The sequence below is a fragment of the Dama dama genome, chromosome 11 (assembly GCF_033118175.1).
Source record: "Dama dama isolate Ldn47 chromosome 11, ASM3311817v1, whole genome shotgun sequence".
NCBI classification, from domain to species: Eukaryota; Metazoa; Chordata; class Mammalia; order Artiodactyla; family Cervidae; genus Dama; species Dama dama.
This window is the reverse complement of record NC_083691.1, coordinates 86982956-86999856: the sequence shown is the minus strand read 5'-3', so window position 1 is coordinate 86999856 and position 16901 is coordinate 86982956. Positions and strand designations below refer to the sequence as shown.

Sequence of the window (16901 nt, the reverse complement as noted above, 5' to 3'; positions counted from 1 at the left end):
TGTTAGCCATCTGTATGTCTTCTTTGGAGAAATGAATTTCACAATTTGTATGGAAATACAAAAAACCTCGAATAGCCAAAGTAATCTTGAGAAAGAAGAATGGAACTGGAGGCATCAACCTGCCTGACTTCAGACTCTACTACAAAGCCACAGCCATCAAGACAGTATGGTACTGGCACAAAGACAGAAATATAGATCAATGGAACAGAATAGAAAGCCCAGAGATAAATCCACGAACCTATGGACACCTTATCTTTGACAAAGGAGGCAAGGATATACAATGGAAAAAAGACAACCTCTTTAACAAGTGGTGCTGGGAAAACTGGTCAATCACTTGTAAAAGAATGAAACTAGAACACTTTCTAACACCATACACAAAAATAAACTCAAAATGGATTAAAGATCTAAATGTAAGACCAGAAACTATAAAACTCCTAGAGGAGAACATAGGCAAAACACTCTCCGACATAAATCACAGCAAGATCCTCTATGACCCGCCTCCCAGAATATTGGAAATAAAAGCAAAACTAAACAAATGGGACCTAATGAAACTTAAAAGCTTTTGCACTACAAAGGAAACTATAAGTAAGGTGAAAAGACAGCCCTCAGATTGGGAGAAAATAATAGCAAATGAAGAAACAGACAAAGGATTAATCTCAAAAATATACAAGCAACTCCTGCAGCTCAATTCCAGAAAAATAAATGACCCAATCAAAAAATGGGCCAAAGAACTAATGCTCCATTAATTTAGTAAAAGCTCTTTGTAGGAAAAAAAATAAACAAGCAAAACAAATAAAAATCTCATTGTGACACTAAATAAACCTGTCTAAGTCAAAAATGAAAAAAATTGCTTTTATATTTGAGAGATTCAATATTATCCATGACTATTGCTTCTGGTCAGTCTTAAGTAGAATTTGGAAATATTGATCCACTGTCTGTAAATGTGGGATACTTTCTTCTATGGGTCATCATTGTGGCCCATTTAAAATGCTTTAACTTTGCCAGTAGCACTAGGCTCGTTTTCTAAGTTCATACTATCATACTTTCTAAGTTGCTTTGTGATAGAATCAACCCTGACATTGCTGGCATTGAGACTTTAACAGAGCACTTGAGGAAAAGTAACTGATTGAAGGAAATAAAGTAGAAAGATAAGTTCCAAGAACTCAGAGTTGATGTTGAAAGAAATGAAAAAGAAAATTAAAAGAAGACCAACACAGAAATAACCAAAGAATGCTAAATCTGAATAGCTAGCAACAGTAATGTGTCTTGTGACATATGATCTTTTAAAAAGTAACAGATAATGAAACCATTGGGTATTGTGTGTGGTGGGTCTGAGACACAGAAATCTTGACTGGAAAGGTAGAGAATATGGAAATGAGTGGCTGAGGTTGAAGTTGCCAGATGAAATTTCCTGGAGCAAGTCAAAGTGTGGTAGGTAAATTATTTCTTTTTTTTTTTTAGAATGTTTACAAAACAGGATTAAATCATTTGCTTCTCAGTCTTTGTGGATTAAACAGCTGCCCAATTCAGCAACTGTTGATTTCTTTTAATGTGAGGCTTCCAAGTGCTGGGCCATGTGGTAGACACCGAGGGAGCATTCAGCAGAGAATCTGACACATGGAGTGTCTGTGGTCATGGCACTTGCAGGAAGACAGAATCAAGTAATTGCACTCAGGTTAGCCCATAAAACTTGGTTTGACCCTATTAGGACTCAACTTCTCAAGGGCCTGCAAAATATGCTTGTTTCATTGGGTCTTAGTTGTGGCTCATGGGCTTAATTGCCCTGTGATATGTAGGATCTTAGTTCCCTGACCAGGGATCAAACCCGCATCCCTTGCACCGGAAGGTGGATTCTTAAACACTGGGCCATCAGGGAAGTCCCCTGTCACTCTGTCGATGCTTAGAAGAGCCTCTTTCTTTCCTCTCTGGAATCAATCACCAATGTTTTTTCCCTTCCAGATGTCGGGTTAGCCCCTTCCGCCCAACCCCGCTGCCCAGTCCTGTGACGTCATGACCTATTTCTTTATTATAGTTTCCTTTCCAATAGTATCTGTCTCCCTCTTCCCTGTTGTAAGCAAAGCTAGGTGAGATGGGAGCAGGGACCCATGCCCTCAAAAGGAAACCATCCAGAGAATGCCAACCATGCTTTAGCTCTGAGGTTCATACTTACAGAAACTTATGTGACTAGATGATAACAGTAGAAACCCAGAATTGCCTGCTCCATACAGAAGAAGATCAATATTTGATCTTCTTGTATTGACATGAGTAAGTAATGTCACCCAAGGAACAAGGAACACTAAACTTCCTCTTAAAACAAACTCCAGAAGAAGAGAAAATCAGCCTTTTATTCTTGATGAAAATAATCTCAGTACTTCTGGTTTCTTTCTTCTGATCTTACACAGTATCTTTTGTTTATTTTCTCCTCTGCGTAAACCTCAGATCTGCTTCCATCAGACCTTCCAGCGGATGACCTTGTCTCCTTCTTTTAGAGTAAATAGAAGTCACTAGACAGGAAGTTCCTTGACTTCCTGCTATCAAAAGGACAAATATGCCTGTATCTATACCTGTTTTTTCCTCTTCCATGCCTTTACATTGAAAGAGGCAACCTTCTGTTTTATCCAAGGTAAATCCCTCCACCTGGGCACAGTCCATCACTCTCGTCTTCCCAGAGACTTTGTTATGTAAGTTCTTTTTCTCCTGCCCCTTAAATTTCCCTTTCTACTGATGCCTAGCACTTAAACATGTAACAGATATCCAGAAGCTAACTCAACATTCCCCTTAATATGTCTCAGACATCTCTAATTCAACACGTTCAAAAGTGCATTCATTGTTTGCTGCCCTCTCCATGAACTTCCTACTCCTTCCCCCATTCCTTCGTTTCTCAGTCTCAGGGAAATGGCCCATAACCCAACCAAATGTCTAGATGGAAATCTGGAAATTATCCCTGATTCCTCCTTTCTACTCATTCCCCATAGCCAACAGATCAGCAAATCTTGTTGGATCTATTGTCAAAATACGCTCTGTGACCAATCACGTCTCTCCATTTTCACTGCCACACATTGGTTTAGATAACCATTATCTCTTGCGTGGATAGTTATAATTGACTATGCACTGGTCATTAGTGTAGGTTTTTACTAATTTCTTCTCCATATTGCAGCTGAAAGAATCTTTTAAAAAATCCAAACTTGATCATGCCATTCTCCTACTCACCGTTAAAACAAGGGATTCTCATTGCCTTTCAGATAAAGCCCAAACTCCTTAATATATAAGGCTTAATATAATAAGGCTCATCTCTTGCCCCATTCAATACATCAGTCATTCTAAATATCTTTTAACTTTTCTTAATTGCCATCATCCTACCCACACTTGGCCTGTCTAAAACTCCTCTGACTCCTAGACTGTCTTAGTGCTTCAGCCCTTCACAGGATACTTTAATTTCTTATTTAATTCTTTGCTGGAGTATAAGAGCAAGAATTATGTTTGTCTTGTTCATCAATTTATCCTTCTCTTTGCTTGTCTCTAACTTTTTCTACCAGCCACTCAAGTGTACCTTGCTTGGTATCTGGTGTCTAGTAGATACTCAATAAGTATAGGGTTAGACACAAAATTCGTTTGGGTTTTTCTATACGATGTTACAAAAACCTAAATGAACTTTTGAGCCAACCCGTTATTTGTCATGACTTACTTGGTGCCTCAGATGGTAAAGAATCTGCCTGCAATGCAAGAGCCCCAGGTTCAAACCCTGGGTCAGGAAGAGCCCCTGGAGAATCGCCTCTCCACTCCGGTATTCTTGCCTGGAGAATTCCATGGACAGAAAAATCTGGTGGGCTTACAGTCCATGGGGTCGCAAAGAGCTGAACACAACTGAGCGACTAACACTTTCACACTTAACACTTACTTTCAACATTTGTCAAATAAATTAACTATCTTTCATAGTTTTGTCATTTCTCTTATTGAACTCAATAATCTTGATTCTACTGTGGAGTCTCAGTGAATATAATCACAGAACTTTTAAACTTTCATGTCTCTGTAGAGAAAGGAAGATTAAGCTTGAGTGTTGCCAGAATTACAAACGCTGTGACAACTTAGTTGTTAAAATTTAAAGTGTAAAAGTTTGTAATAACTACCCCTCATTTTAGCAAAGGATTTAGGCTTTGGAGCAATCCCCTTGTCTCCATATGAAGGTCATATGAGTGTGGGAACGTACTTATGGTTACTTATATGTTTAGACAATATCTGCCATTAGGAGGGAAGAATCTTCAAGAGATTTCATTTGTCTTTTCTTGCAACAGAGATAGTGCTATAGAGAAGCCCAGGTTGGATGCTTGAGACAAGTGCTCCGGCCTGGTGCACTGGGAAGACCCAGAGGGATCGGGTAGAGAGGGAGGTGGGCAGGGGGGCGGGGATCAGGATAGGGAATACATGTAAATCCATGGCTGATTCATGTCAATGTATGACAAAACCCACTACAATATTGTAAAGTAATTCGCCTCCAACTAATAAAAATAAATGAAAAAAAAAAAGACTATCTTTGGGAGTTCTAATATGGCCAATATAATCTCAACACTATTCCTTGAATACTTACTAGATGTAATATTTTACCTTATAAATTCTGCAATCCTAGAGCTACAGGCAACCAACCTTTGCTGTTATTCTGGCGTGTTTCCTAGACACTGTCTGGGAGTTTAGTCGACAACGTCTATGACAGTCATTACCTTACTTTGGCCTCAGCACTTTCAGGAATGGGATTCCATTGCTGACGAGGCCGCCTGCCCCACTACCGGATGCCTAGTGTCACAGTATTTTTTTCCTCCTATTTCCTTCTCCTTTCTTTAGATTAACATCTCTCTTCCCGTACTTCTAAACATTGATCTCCTATAATACTTCACCTTAAGTCCTCAACTTAAATGCTTTTAAATATGGGAAGGGAAGAGGAACTGTGTACAAAGGGAGACACCTTCCCAAGCACCCAGTTTTTTGCAAGATTGACGGTGCGTGCTTTTTATGTTACCTTCTAACTCAAACAGTCTAGTAATTAGCGTCAATGGCATTTCACTCAGAATGGTAACAACATTTTACTCAAAGTAGTAAAACTCTCCCCATTTGTCTATCTAATATTGAAACACAATTTTGGAAAACTAAATGCTCTGAATCAAGAGTCTGGGACTCTTAAGATCTGTCCATGTATAGTTGCATGGAGTTGGCTCCTTTGCACAATCTCTAACATTGAGAGCATCATTCTTATTGCCCTACGCCACCTCACAAGGATTTTTTGGGTCTTCACAAGTCACATTAATGAAAGTCTTTTGCTGCGTGAAGACATCATGGCCTTTGGAAATCTCACCCGACAGAAGTGTATTGTTCTTTTGAAGTGAGACTTTCTCTCTTAGAAAGAATTCAAGCTCTGGGGAAATTTTGACTTATTGTGTCCTTTTCAAACTTGTGAAAAATGTTTATGCTGGGGAGCAATAATTTTCACTGAAGCCAGAGAGTACCTATCAACACAAAAGCAAGTCCAAAGCCATCAGAAGACTAAACAACATGGACTAAAATAACATTGACATTCTCACTGAGACTCTCAGGAGTGATTTAGAATAGTTTCACAATCACCACAACAAACTGTTTTAGAGACTTACTAACATTCAATAGTCAATGTTTGGAAATTCTTAATGAGTGATCTACCCATAGATGTATATTTGGACTAAAATAATATTTTACATTGTGTATAAATTTTGGTTTTATCACACTTGTAGGTTTTTTGGGCTGCATGGGGTCTTAGTTGCAGCATGCTGGATCTTCATTGCTGTGAGGGCTTCTTTCCAGTTCCTTCAAGGGCTTAGTTGCCTCATGGCATGAGAAATCTTAGTTCCTTGACCAGGGGTTGAACCCATGTCCCTGCATTGGAAAGTGGATTCTTAACCATTGGACCACCAGGGGAGTCCTCCATACTTATAGCTTTTAATTGGCTGGAATTTATTTTGTTTTATTTTTAAAAAACAATTTGATCTTAAAAATATCATGGCACCAAATAACTACTTCAACTGCATTGTCTTTTTAATTAATTTTGTGGGTGATTTTTAGACAAAAATCTCCAAACCACTTATAACTGAAGGATTTCGAAAATACTTTAACACAATGGATTATTTGGGGCTCCTATTATTTAACTCTGGGGATTTATTTCTGTTCTTTTATCAGGTTCTCCAAAGTACTTATTATTTGTGTTGGGTAAACCAATTCAACAGACTGCATCCTCAATACATTTGCCAGTGATGAAAACTGCCCTTAATATTCTTTCATGTCTGGATATCTATCTGTGTAAGACCAATAGGTAAGTATTTCTTTAAACTATTGTAGATTATGTAAGAAACTTGCCAAAATAATTATGAGAGAAAAACTAAAAGAAATATGCCATGGTATTAACAAGAATTCTTTGGATGATGGAATTGTGGATAATGATTTTTCTTTCCTTTTTAATTACTGTCCTATTTTAAATGATGAATGTATATTGCCTTTGCAATAAAGAAACTGTACTTTTGAAAAAACAGTTGTAGACACAATAATATCCACAGAAATGAAATAAGATCTCAGGTACATATGTAGGTGATAGAATTCTAAACAGGGACACAGATACATCTACTGACTGCAGAAACAGATTGTAACTGGGGAGCCTCGTCCATCTGGCTCTCATGGACTGATTCTTTGCAGATCACAAATATAACTCCAAATATGGTGACAGGTCTTTGGTGCCAGATTACTTCTAACCCTTTGGGAAAAGTCAATAACTTCCCCAGACAGATTAGCTGAATAATTTTGGTTTTGATCTCAGAATTAGTTTAATTAATCTAGATTGTTTGGTCTAAGTAATACATTTACTCTTCATTAGCAAGCATTAACAAGATTAAAAAAAAAAAGCCTGTTTATTGAGGGCAGGAGGAGAAGGGGACCACAGAAGATGAGATAATGGATGGCATCACTGACTCAATGGACATAGGTTTGGGTAGACTCCGGCAGTTGGTGATGGACAGGAAGGCCTGGCGTGCTGCAGTTCATGGGGTTGCAAAGAGTCGGACATGACTGAGCGACTGAACTGAACTGATACAAGAAGGTAATCAAACTTTTGCCCCAAAATGTCCTGGAAGAGGTACCCAGTTCTTATTATCAATGGAGTATAGGCAGATCCTATCATATCTAGAAAGCTGCAGAAAATCTAGAAAACTTCTGTTCCAGTAATGTTTACTAAAAGCTGCTACTAAACTAGCTACAGTTTAGTAGCTTTTAGTACTAAAACAAACTAGAAAACAACGTCTTAAAATTTTATGGTATCCACTCTTCCAAATATATACATGTTTAAAGACTAGCTTTTTATCATTTTTATTTTACTCTTTTTTTATCCACCCATTCACTCTTTCATTAATTCAGCAAATTCTTTTTTTGAGAGGCAAAATCTTAGGAATTGGGGAAAACACCAGAGAACTAACACAAAAATTCCTGTACTCACTGAGCTTACGTATGTAGTGCTAGAAAGATTTAAATGCAGATGAACAAGTAAAATGGATAGCATCTCAAATGGGGATACATGTTATGAAGAAAAAGAAATCCAGGAAGAGAGATAGGGCATGCCATTTGGGAGGTGGGCATGGAGAGAGAGTGTTGTGTTAAATTAGGGTGTTTGGGAAGGGTCTTACTGATAAGTACTTTGTTAAGAGATGTAAGAGTTGGTTCTGCACTACTTTAATATTCCCATTTCACAAACCCTTTGACTATCCAAGTGGCTCAGCATTGATCCAGTGTTTCTGTTATTTTTATGACACGTGAAATAATTCTTCTTTTGATGCTCTAAGAGTGGTACCTTTAGTACAAGACTGTGTTTCCACTGGATTTATTTAGCTGGTGAATAGACTCATTTAGATGTCAGTCTTTAGTGGCATCATTGAACTAATGCAGCCACACATGTGGACCATAGGCTTTTTTTTTTTTTCTTTTCTTTTCATTCATGTGTTTACCTTCTGAAGTTGACTATGGGCCCACTGAAGGCAGGGATGTGGTGATGATCTCATGTTGCAGCCTCAATGCCTTGCCTAGTGCCTAGCAATTGTCAGATGCTCCATGACTACCAAGGAATAAATAGACTTTGAGAGTAAAATAGACATTGACTTTAAACAGTTCGAGAGATGAAGTTCAAATGGCCACATTTACCTACTAAACTGTCCAAAGTGGATAACTGTCTTACATCATGATAACGTGTCCATTTCTCTAAGCCTTGTATGGAGCTGGCATCAAGGACTTGCTCTGTAAAATAAAATGGTGGTGTGTTTCCTACAGGAACACTTTTGGTATAAGCATCTCTGAGAGGTTGTTTCTAATCCCACTTTCCCCATGCCGTTGCTATAAAATGGACAGCTCTCAGGCCCACGGTTTCCTTCTACCTCTGTGACGAATAACCTGGTTTATATCCTCTTTTTGAGATGGTGTGGAGTGCTATTTTTCACACTAGATTAGGGGGCAAAATTGTGACAGCTCATGATGTCTGCACTTGGGAGAGCAATAAAAGGGAAAAAGGGAAACCAAAAACTATTTTATAACAGAGTTCTGATTCAAGGCCTTAATAATTGTATGGCTTTAGAGCAACTGCCAAACTTCTGTGAATCCCATGACCTTGTGTCTATACTGGAAAAATAATTACTACGTTACAGTATTGCTGTGAAGGTCAAGTTGGATAATATATGCAAAACATCTGATATAGTACCTGGTACATAATGTGGATGTTCAATAGATTATTGTTAATATTTTTAATACTATTAATAATACTATTAGAAAAGTTATGCAAATAATATTTTTAACCAGTCTTTCAACATTTACATGATCACTGAGGATAATCCTCATTAATATATTTGCAATTTGAAGTTTATCTCTCTATATATACTTGTAGGGGCTTCCCTGATAGTTCAGTTGGTAAAGAATCCACCTGCAATGCAGGAGACCCCAGTTTGATTCCCGGGTTGGGAAGATCCCCTGGAGAAGGGATAGGCTCCCACTCCAGTATTCTTGGGCTTCCCCTGTGGCTCAGCTGGTAAAGAATCCACCTGCAATGCAGGAGACCTGGTTTCGATCCCTGGGTTGGAAAGATTCCCTGGAGAAGGTAAAAGCTACCCACTCCAGTATTCTGGCCTAGAGAATTCCATGGACTTTATAGTCCATGGGGTCACAAAGCATCAGACATGACTGAGCCACCTTCACTTTCATATACTTGTAATAAAATTAATTCAAGTAATCAGCAATACGTGAACCATGAACTTCCAAATGTTCAAGTTGGTTTTAGAAAAGACAGAGGAACCAGAGATCAAATTGCCAACATCCACTGGATCATTGAAAAAGCAAGAGAGTTCCAGAAAAGCATCTATTTCTGCTTTATTGACTATGCCAAAGCCTTTGACTGTGTGGATCAAAAAGGAGATGGGAATACCAGACCACCTGACCTGCCTCTTGAGAAACCTGTATGCAGGTCAGGAAGGAACAGTTAGAACTGGACATGGAACAACAGACTGGTTCCAAATAGGAAAAGGAGTATGTCAAGACTGTATATTATCACCATGCTTATTTAACTAATATGCAGAGTACATCACGAGAAACGCTGGGCTGGAGGAAGCACAAGCTGGAATCAAGACTGCTGGGAGAAATATCAATAACCTCAGATATGCAGATGACACCACCCTTAATGGCAGAAAGTGAAGAGGAACTAAAGAGCCTCTGGGTGAAAGTGAAACAGGAGAGTGAAAAAGTTGGCTTAAAGCTCTCAACATTCAGAAAACTAAGATCATGGCATCCTGTCCCATCACTTCATGGCAAATAGATGGGGAAACAGTGGCTGGCTTTACTTTTTGGGGCTCCAAAATCACTGCAGACGGTGATTGCAGCCATGAAAATAAAAGACGCTTACTCCTTGGAAGAAAAGTTATGACTAAGCTAGATAGCATATTAAAAAGCAGAGACATTACTTTGTCAACAAAGGTCCGTCTAGTCAAACCTATGGTTTTTCCAGTAGTTATGTATGGATGTGAGAGTTGGACTATAAAGAAAGCTGAGTGCCGAAGAATCTATGCTTTTTTTTTTCCATTTATTTTTATTTGTTGGAGGCTAATTACTTTACAATATTGTAGTGGTTTTTATCATACATTGACATGAATCAGCCATGGATTTACATGTATTCCCCATCCCGATCCCCCCTCCCACCTCTCTCTCTACCTGATCCTGAATTAATGCTTTTGAACTGTGGTGTTGGAGAAGACTCTTGAGAGTCCCTTGGACTGCAAGGAGATCCAACCAGTCCATCCTAAAGGAGATCAGTCCTGAGTGTTCATTGGAAGGACTGATGTTGAAGCTGAAACTCCAGTACTTTGGCCAGCTGATTCAAAGAGCTGACTCATTTGAAAAGACCCTGATGCTGGAAAAGATCAAAGGCAGGAGAAGAAGGGGATGACAGAGGATGAGATGGTTGGATGGCATCACCGACTCAATGGATATGGGTTTGGGTAGACTCTGGCAGTTGGTGATGGACAGGGAGGCCTGGTGTGCCGCAGTTCATGGGGTCTCAAAAAGTCGGACATGACTGAGCAACTGAACTGAACTGAATGTTTATGGTAATATGCTCCTGAATGTCTTTATCAGTTAAGTAAATAAAGAAATTGCAAAATGTTGTGAATTCTTTCAACTGAAAAACAAGATGTTATTTGATAGAGAACATTCCCATGGTCTGCAGAAGGAAATGGCAACCCACTCCAGTATTCTTGCCTGGAGAATTTCATGGACAAGGGACACACACACATTCGCATGGTCTCGGAGCATCGTACATGCTAAGGAATAGTTTAGCAGGCATTTTGCCATCATGGTGATTCACACATTCTCTTATCACTTTGATAATTTTCTTACAGAAATACAGAGTAAATAGCAGTCATTATCTTTTCAGGTAGGAAAGCCATGCTTTAACCCTAGTTAAAGATATTTTAACTAGTCTGGCAGAACTCTAGTCTGATATTTTTTCTTCTTGTTCTTTAGAGCCCTGAGACTTTAGGACAGAGACCACCACTAAGCACAAGCATCACCCACTTGCATAATTATGGAGATGATCTGCAAGACGTTGAAAATGCCCCTAGTTTTTTGACGGCGGCTGCATAAACATGGGGTCCAGTGGACTTGGGAAAGCAGCAACATTAGATGAGCTGCTGAGCACTTGCATTGAGATGTTTGGTATGAGCCTTTCTCCCTTTTGAACATCTTGCTACTCTTACCTTTCCCAGTTCAGTTGCAAGTGTTGCCATGGAACAGAATTCAATCTCCATACGTTGGTATTTGGGACTTCTAGGTGGCGCTAATTGTAAAGAACCTACCTGCCAGTGCGGAGACGTAAGAGTTGCCGGTTCAATCCCTGGGTTGGGAAGATCCCCTGGAGGAGGGCATGGCAACCCACTCCAGTATTCTTGCTTGGAGAATCCCATGGACAGAGGAGCCTGGCAGGCTACAGTCCATGGGGTCGCACAAAGTTGGACACGACAGAAGTGACTTAGCATGGACTCACGCACCTTGTTATTTGAGGCCCTATTTATTAACCCCAGTCTGTCTCCCCAGTATCATTGCCCCATGCATTTCCTTCCATTTACTGTCCACAGCTAATACCCAGACATACTGTTCACTTAATGTTTCTGGAACATTCCCTGCATCTTTCTACCTTTATGCCTTTATCATACTCCTTCATTGAAATTCTGCTTCAGACCTTATTCAAGGTGTCATCTCAAATCTTCATAGTATCATTCCTATAGTGCCCTGTCAGGAATGCTGACTGCTTCCTCCACTCACCCATAGCCCTTTGTGATTTTTTCATGGACATGGTATATGCTGCTATGATCCTTTCTTGGTCCTTTGGCTTAGACACGTGTGAATAGCGCAATCTCCTACATTCCATATTTGTCTATAAGTCTTATATCTCCTCCAAAGTTGTAGACTTTACAGCTATATGCTTTTCATGTTGTCTAACTACCCTAGCATTTTGAATTATTCCTTGTACAAATAGAATCACAAAGAAGTTGTTTGTTGAATTGATTGTTTTAGCAAGAGTTAAACCAGACAGAGTAGGGTTGCCAGATAAAATACAGGATGATCAGTTAAATCTGAATTGCAGATGAGACACATTTTTAGTATAAGTATGTCATAAATAGGGCATGGGACATACTTATACTAAAAAATTCTTTGTGGTTTGCCTTAATTCAAATTTAACTAAATCTCCTATATTTTTATATGTGAAACTTGGCAACTGTACACCAGAGGAAGGATGAGACCTACCCACTTAATTTGCAAGGAAATACCAGAAGTAGGAGGAAACTGATAATTGGGTCTACAAGAACTTTTTGACACTAATGTTTCTCTACTGATATTAGAAAAAGAGAAAAGTAGTATGTGCTGTTGTCTCCTCACCTCTTAATCTTCTTTTATTTTTTAACAGATGACAATGGAGAGCTGAATAATAGTTATTTGCCAAGAATAGTTCTACTCATGCACCGATGGTATTTGTCTTCCACTGAATTGGCAGAAAAACTTCTCTGCATATATCTTTCTAACTACTGTGTAATTTTTACAATCATAAATCAAGTTCTGTACTTAGATGAAGTGTCTAACCAAAGCCAGTAAATTAAGATGAATAAACAGTCTTCAGTCAGTTATCCAGCTGTTTTGTGAATATATATAGATGTCTAGACAAAACATTTGGATGATTGACCAAATAGTTGATTATCCATCTGAATGTTTTGGCTCTACTTGAAAATAACCACTTGATATGAAATGAAACAGAAGCTGTAGCCTGAATGTTTCTAACTTGTCTTAAACATTTCTGCTGTTAGCATAATGAAAGAATATTTAACACTCATTCAAGAGTTACTTTATTCCTTTTAGGAAGGCAGAATGGTAGACCTAGAGGATACATTTTAGACATATGGAAATGCCAGCCAGAATAATATGATCTGGCTCAGGCATAAACATGACCTAAATTTTCACATCATCCCTTGCTGGTGAGACACAAGGAACATTCTAGCAGGTTTATTATAATCTGTTTGATTGACATTAATTTTAGATTTTCTTCTGATATAAAGGCAAAGGAAAAAACCATAGTTATAAACCCCATTCTATAGTAAGGACTTTTAGCAATCTACCACTTTTGTGCATGGTACAATTCTAAAAGGTGGTTAAAAAACAAATGACTGAAAATGGCTACAAAATAGTCACATACTGAAAAGGAGGTTTTAGTCCCTGAGATCTAACGTTTATTATATAATTGCTAACGTAGGTTCCTATAGTCTCTGCCTGCTCAAGCCCAGGGGTCCTGCAGATGAGTGAGGAGCCTCTCAGGGCAGGGAGAGCCTGAGAGGCAGTGGGGCCATGGAGTGTTGTCAGGGCTAGCAGAGCTTCCATCTGCTTCCTTCAAGTCCTCCACTTTCTACTTCCTCACCCCATCATCAATCATCCACCCAACCTCAGGCAGGGATTGGGTGTTAGAGACGAATAGGGTACATTCACCCTGAACAGAGGTCCCTGGAAATGAGCAATACCTTAGTACCTTGTGGTCCAAGGGTTCCATGGGTCCTGATTTTGAAAGCTGGTACATAGAGAAGGATGTAGTCTGGCCCCATTCCCTCCTTAGGGTCTAAACACTGTCCAAAGAGTGTGCCCACAGACAGTATTCTCATCATTAGTATGTCCACTGCCATATGAAACACAAATAGAAAGGGATATTTAGACACAGTATAGCTTACTATCTGAAAGTACAGATTGTATGAAAGGTGAAACCACCTGTGAATTCACATTTCTCTAGATTTTCCTCCCTTTGGATTCCCTGCTCACTGCATATCCATGGTACCTGGCATATAGCATGAACTCAATAAATATTAGCTAAAAGGTATGAATAAATAGACTTGAGACTAAATAACTGTAAGATGTGTATATTAATATACCTCAAAATGACATTTTCAAATACTAAAGAAATTAGAGTACTTATATATACCATTAATCCTACGTACAAAATCTTCTTGGCTAAAATGGTGTTTCTATGTACTATTTATTTTAAATTATCTATAATTAGTAGTCTATTTGTCATTACAGTTGACAGTCACCATTTGGTAAGTTCTCAGGAAGGTAAAATTCATTTTATATGTGGCTTCTCTTCCACACCAAAAAAATACATCTCAGAGCAATAATACATGGTGCTCGTTATTTAGCGCTGATGTCATCAGAGCCCACTTTTCTCCCCACTTGAACATCCATGTCACCCTAATAGTATAGTCCTCTTCTTAGGAATTCATCTAAATTTATTAAACAGCCACAGATCTGTGCAAAGGAAACAATGTGTAAGGATTTTTTTCCTTAACTACCGTACCTATCGAAATGCCAGTGGAGAAAGCTGTGATGAATTTCGGTTAAAGATCTGCTACTTCATGAGGTACTTACAAATTTAATTGTCTTGTTTCTGGTTCTGGAATTATTGACAGTTTTCTTTTCCCCAAACTACAGACCTAATCTGACAATAAAATGGACTCAAGTCCTCCCTTTATTGATTTTATTAAAATTGGCTCTCCTCTGTTGCTGGGGGCATAGAATTTATTTTTCTTTTGGACTATCAAGCAGAGGTCAATGTGATTAAGGGATGAAAGCAGCTCTGAGAAGGAGTGTATTCATTTTTTTCTGCTCCCTCACTGTACACATTCCCACCTACTTGCCATGAGTTGGGAGAGGGGTTTCTTCTCAGCTGTGGTTCTAGAGAGAAAGAGACTCTCAAAGTAGGTGTGGTGGACTTGGGTCCTTGGTTGAAGCAGGGAAGAGTAAGACTCAACATGGTAGATGGGGGATAAGAGATTGCTAATTTGAGGTATGGTCTTAAAGCATTGTTAAATGTAATCTATAAAATGACACCATAGTTTCCATAGAGATCTAGCTTGAAATCTTCTGGTTGTCAAAAATACTTGATGTCTTTCAGGTACTGGATTGTGAAATTTCCTGCAGAGTTTAATTTGGACCTCGGTTTGATCCGTATGACTGAGGAATTCCGGGAAGTAGCTAGTCAACTGGGATATGAGAAACACACCAGCCTCATTGACATATCCAGCATGTAAGAATGGTGCAAGCTTCTTTCAAATATGATGAGTCTGCTCTTTGGGGGAGGGAGTAGTGATGATCCCACTTGACCTCCATCCATACCTGTTCAGAATCAAGGTGTGCTTCCTTGAGGAAAGCTTTGTTGCAAAGAGCACAGTCCTGTTGGACATAGTTTATCTCTCCAAGCTTCAATTTCTGTGTTTGTGTAGTAGAAATTGTACCTTTCTCATGGGGTTATAATGAACATCCAAGAAGTACATGAGATAATATGTGAAAGTATTTGACACTTAAGAGATGCTCAGTACTTGGTTACTGAATCTAGTCTCCTATGCCCTTGCCACTGTGTTCTGTGGATCAGCATCTCTGGTATTACCTGGGGGCAGGAGCTCAATAGAAACATAGAATCTCATGCCCCACCCTAAAGCTGCAGAATTGGAAACTGCATTTTAATAAGGTTCCCAAGTGATTCATATGCTCATTCAAATTCGAGATGCTCTGTACCATGGTGCTTCTCATGTCAGCCAGAGGCTGTGCAAATGTGGACCATAGCTGTGCCATGAACTGATTAGTTCAGTAACTAGGAACTTGGTGCTAATTAGGCTAGCATTTTATATTACTAGCTAACTTTACAGACAAAGATATTTTAGGGTTGTAAGTATTATTATCCATATTGAAAATATATATACTTTTGTGTGTCCTAGGCATTCACACTCTAGTCTCCTTTCCTAAAATGCTTCTTCAAGAGTGATCCATGGTGAATGGTTCTGGAATTATTAGGGGTGTTGTTAAAAACAGATTATTCAGCCCAGCTCCTTTACTTACTAGCTATGTGAGCTTGGATAAATTTTTAACTTCTTTGTGCCTATATTTTCTCATCTATAAAATGGGAGTAATAATAGTATTACCTGATAGAGTTGTGAAGATTTAATGAGTTAATACCTGTAATTATAGTGGTGCCTGGGTCATCAAGCATTTGATAAATGTTGATGTTAAAAAATAGATTATTCAGATTATTCATTCCTAGTAAATCAGAATGTCTGGTAGTGAGGTCCAGGCCTCTGTTTTTATAACAAGCTTTTCAGATAATCCATATGTTGCTGACCATATGGATTTTGGTGGTTTCTATCCTAACTATATGTGGACAAAATCCCTCATGATTCAGACCTTACTGCTCACAAGAAAGACCAAGTAAGAGATTCTGGATGGATCCATGCAAACCAACCCTGTCTGGAGAAACAACTCGAAGTTTATGTTCTATTGGCAATGGGTCAGTGGGTTTCTCTTCAAACACGAAGGATAGGGCGTGTATTTCACACAAGCCCCTGGAAGCAGGCCAAGAGTTACAGAGTCAGTAGGTTAATAACTTCCATTGAGTGAAATGGGCTTTCAGCACATTGACCAGACTTGCTTTTCTTTCATAGTCCTTCCTATGACTGGATGAGAAGAGTCACACAGAGAAAAAAAGTATCCAAGAAGGGAAAAGCCTGTCTGCTGTTCGACCATCTGGAGCCCATTGAATTGGCCGAGCACCTCACTTTTCTGGAGCATAAATCTTTTAGAAGGATCTCAGTAAGAAACTGGACATTTATTCTTCCAAGGATAACAACCTCCATGCCAACTTTCCCAAGAGCTGCATTTTCATACTCTGAAGTGTTGGCAGCCTCTGTCACTGTGCTCCTCTGGAAAAGTGCCCTTAATTCACAGGAACAATCCCTTTTAACCAAAGATAAATATTATCCTGTCTTTCTTTTATGGCACAGGAGCTATAT

At 38.9% G+C, this 16901-nt stretch overlaps 1 protein-coding gene across 6 annotated transcripts in view; it reads left to right on the top strand.

The window, feature by feature from the left end:
• RASGRP3 (RAS guanyl releasing protein 3) overlaps positions 1 to 16901 on the top strand; it is a 111776-nt gene that overhangs the window by 61471 nt on the left and 33404 nt on the right. For 3 of the 6 annotated variants that reach the window (XM_061155613.1, XM_061155615.1, XM_061155612.1), the window contains 6 exons: positions 6196 to 6328; positions 11053 to 11244; positions 12494 to 12594; positions 14417 to 14479; positions 15014 to 15145; positions 16554 to 16701. In XM_061155613.1, the coding sequence (XP_061011596.1) occupies positions 14475 to 14479; positions 15014 to 15145; positions 16554 to 16701 (285 nt within the window). In that variant the 5' untranslated portion in view covers positions 6196 to 6328; positions 11053 to 11244; positions 12494 to 12594; positions 14417 to 14474. Of the gene's footprint in view, positions 1 to 1570; positions 1676 to 6195; positions 6329 to 11052; positions 11245 to 12493; positions 12597 to 14416; positions 14480 to 15013; positions 15146 to 16553; positions 16702 to 16901 lie in introns of those variants that run through there. The other 3 variants (XM_061155614.1, XM_061155617.1, XM_061155616.1) reach the window with 3 other exon arrangements.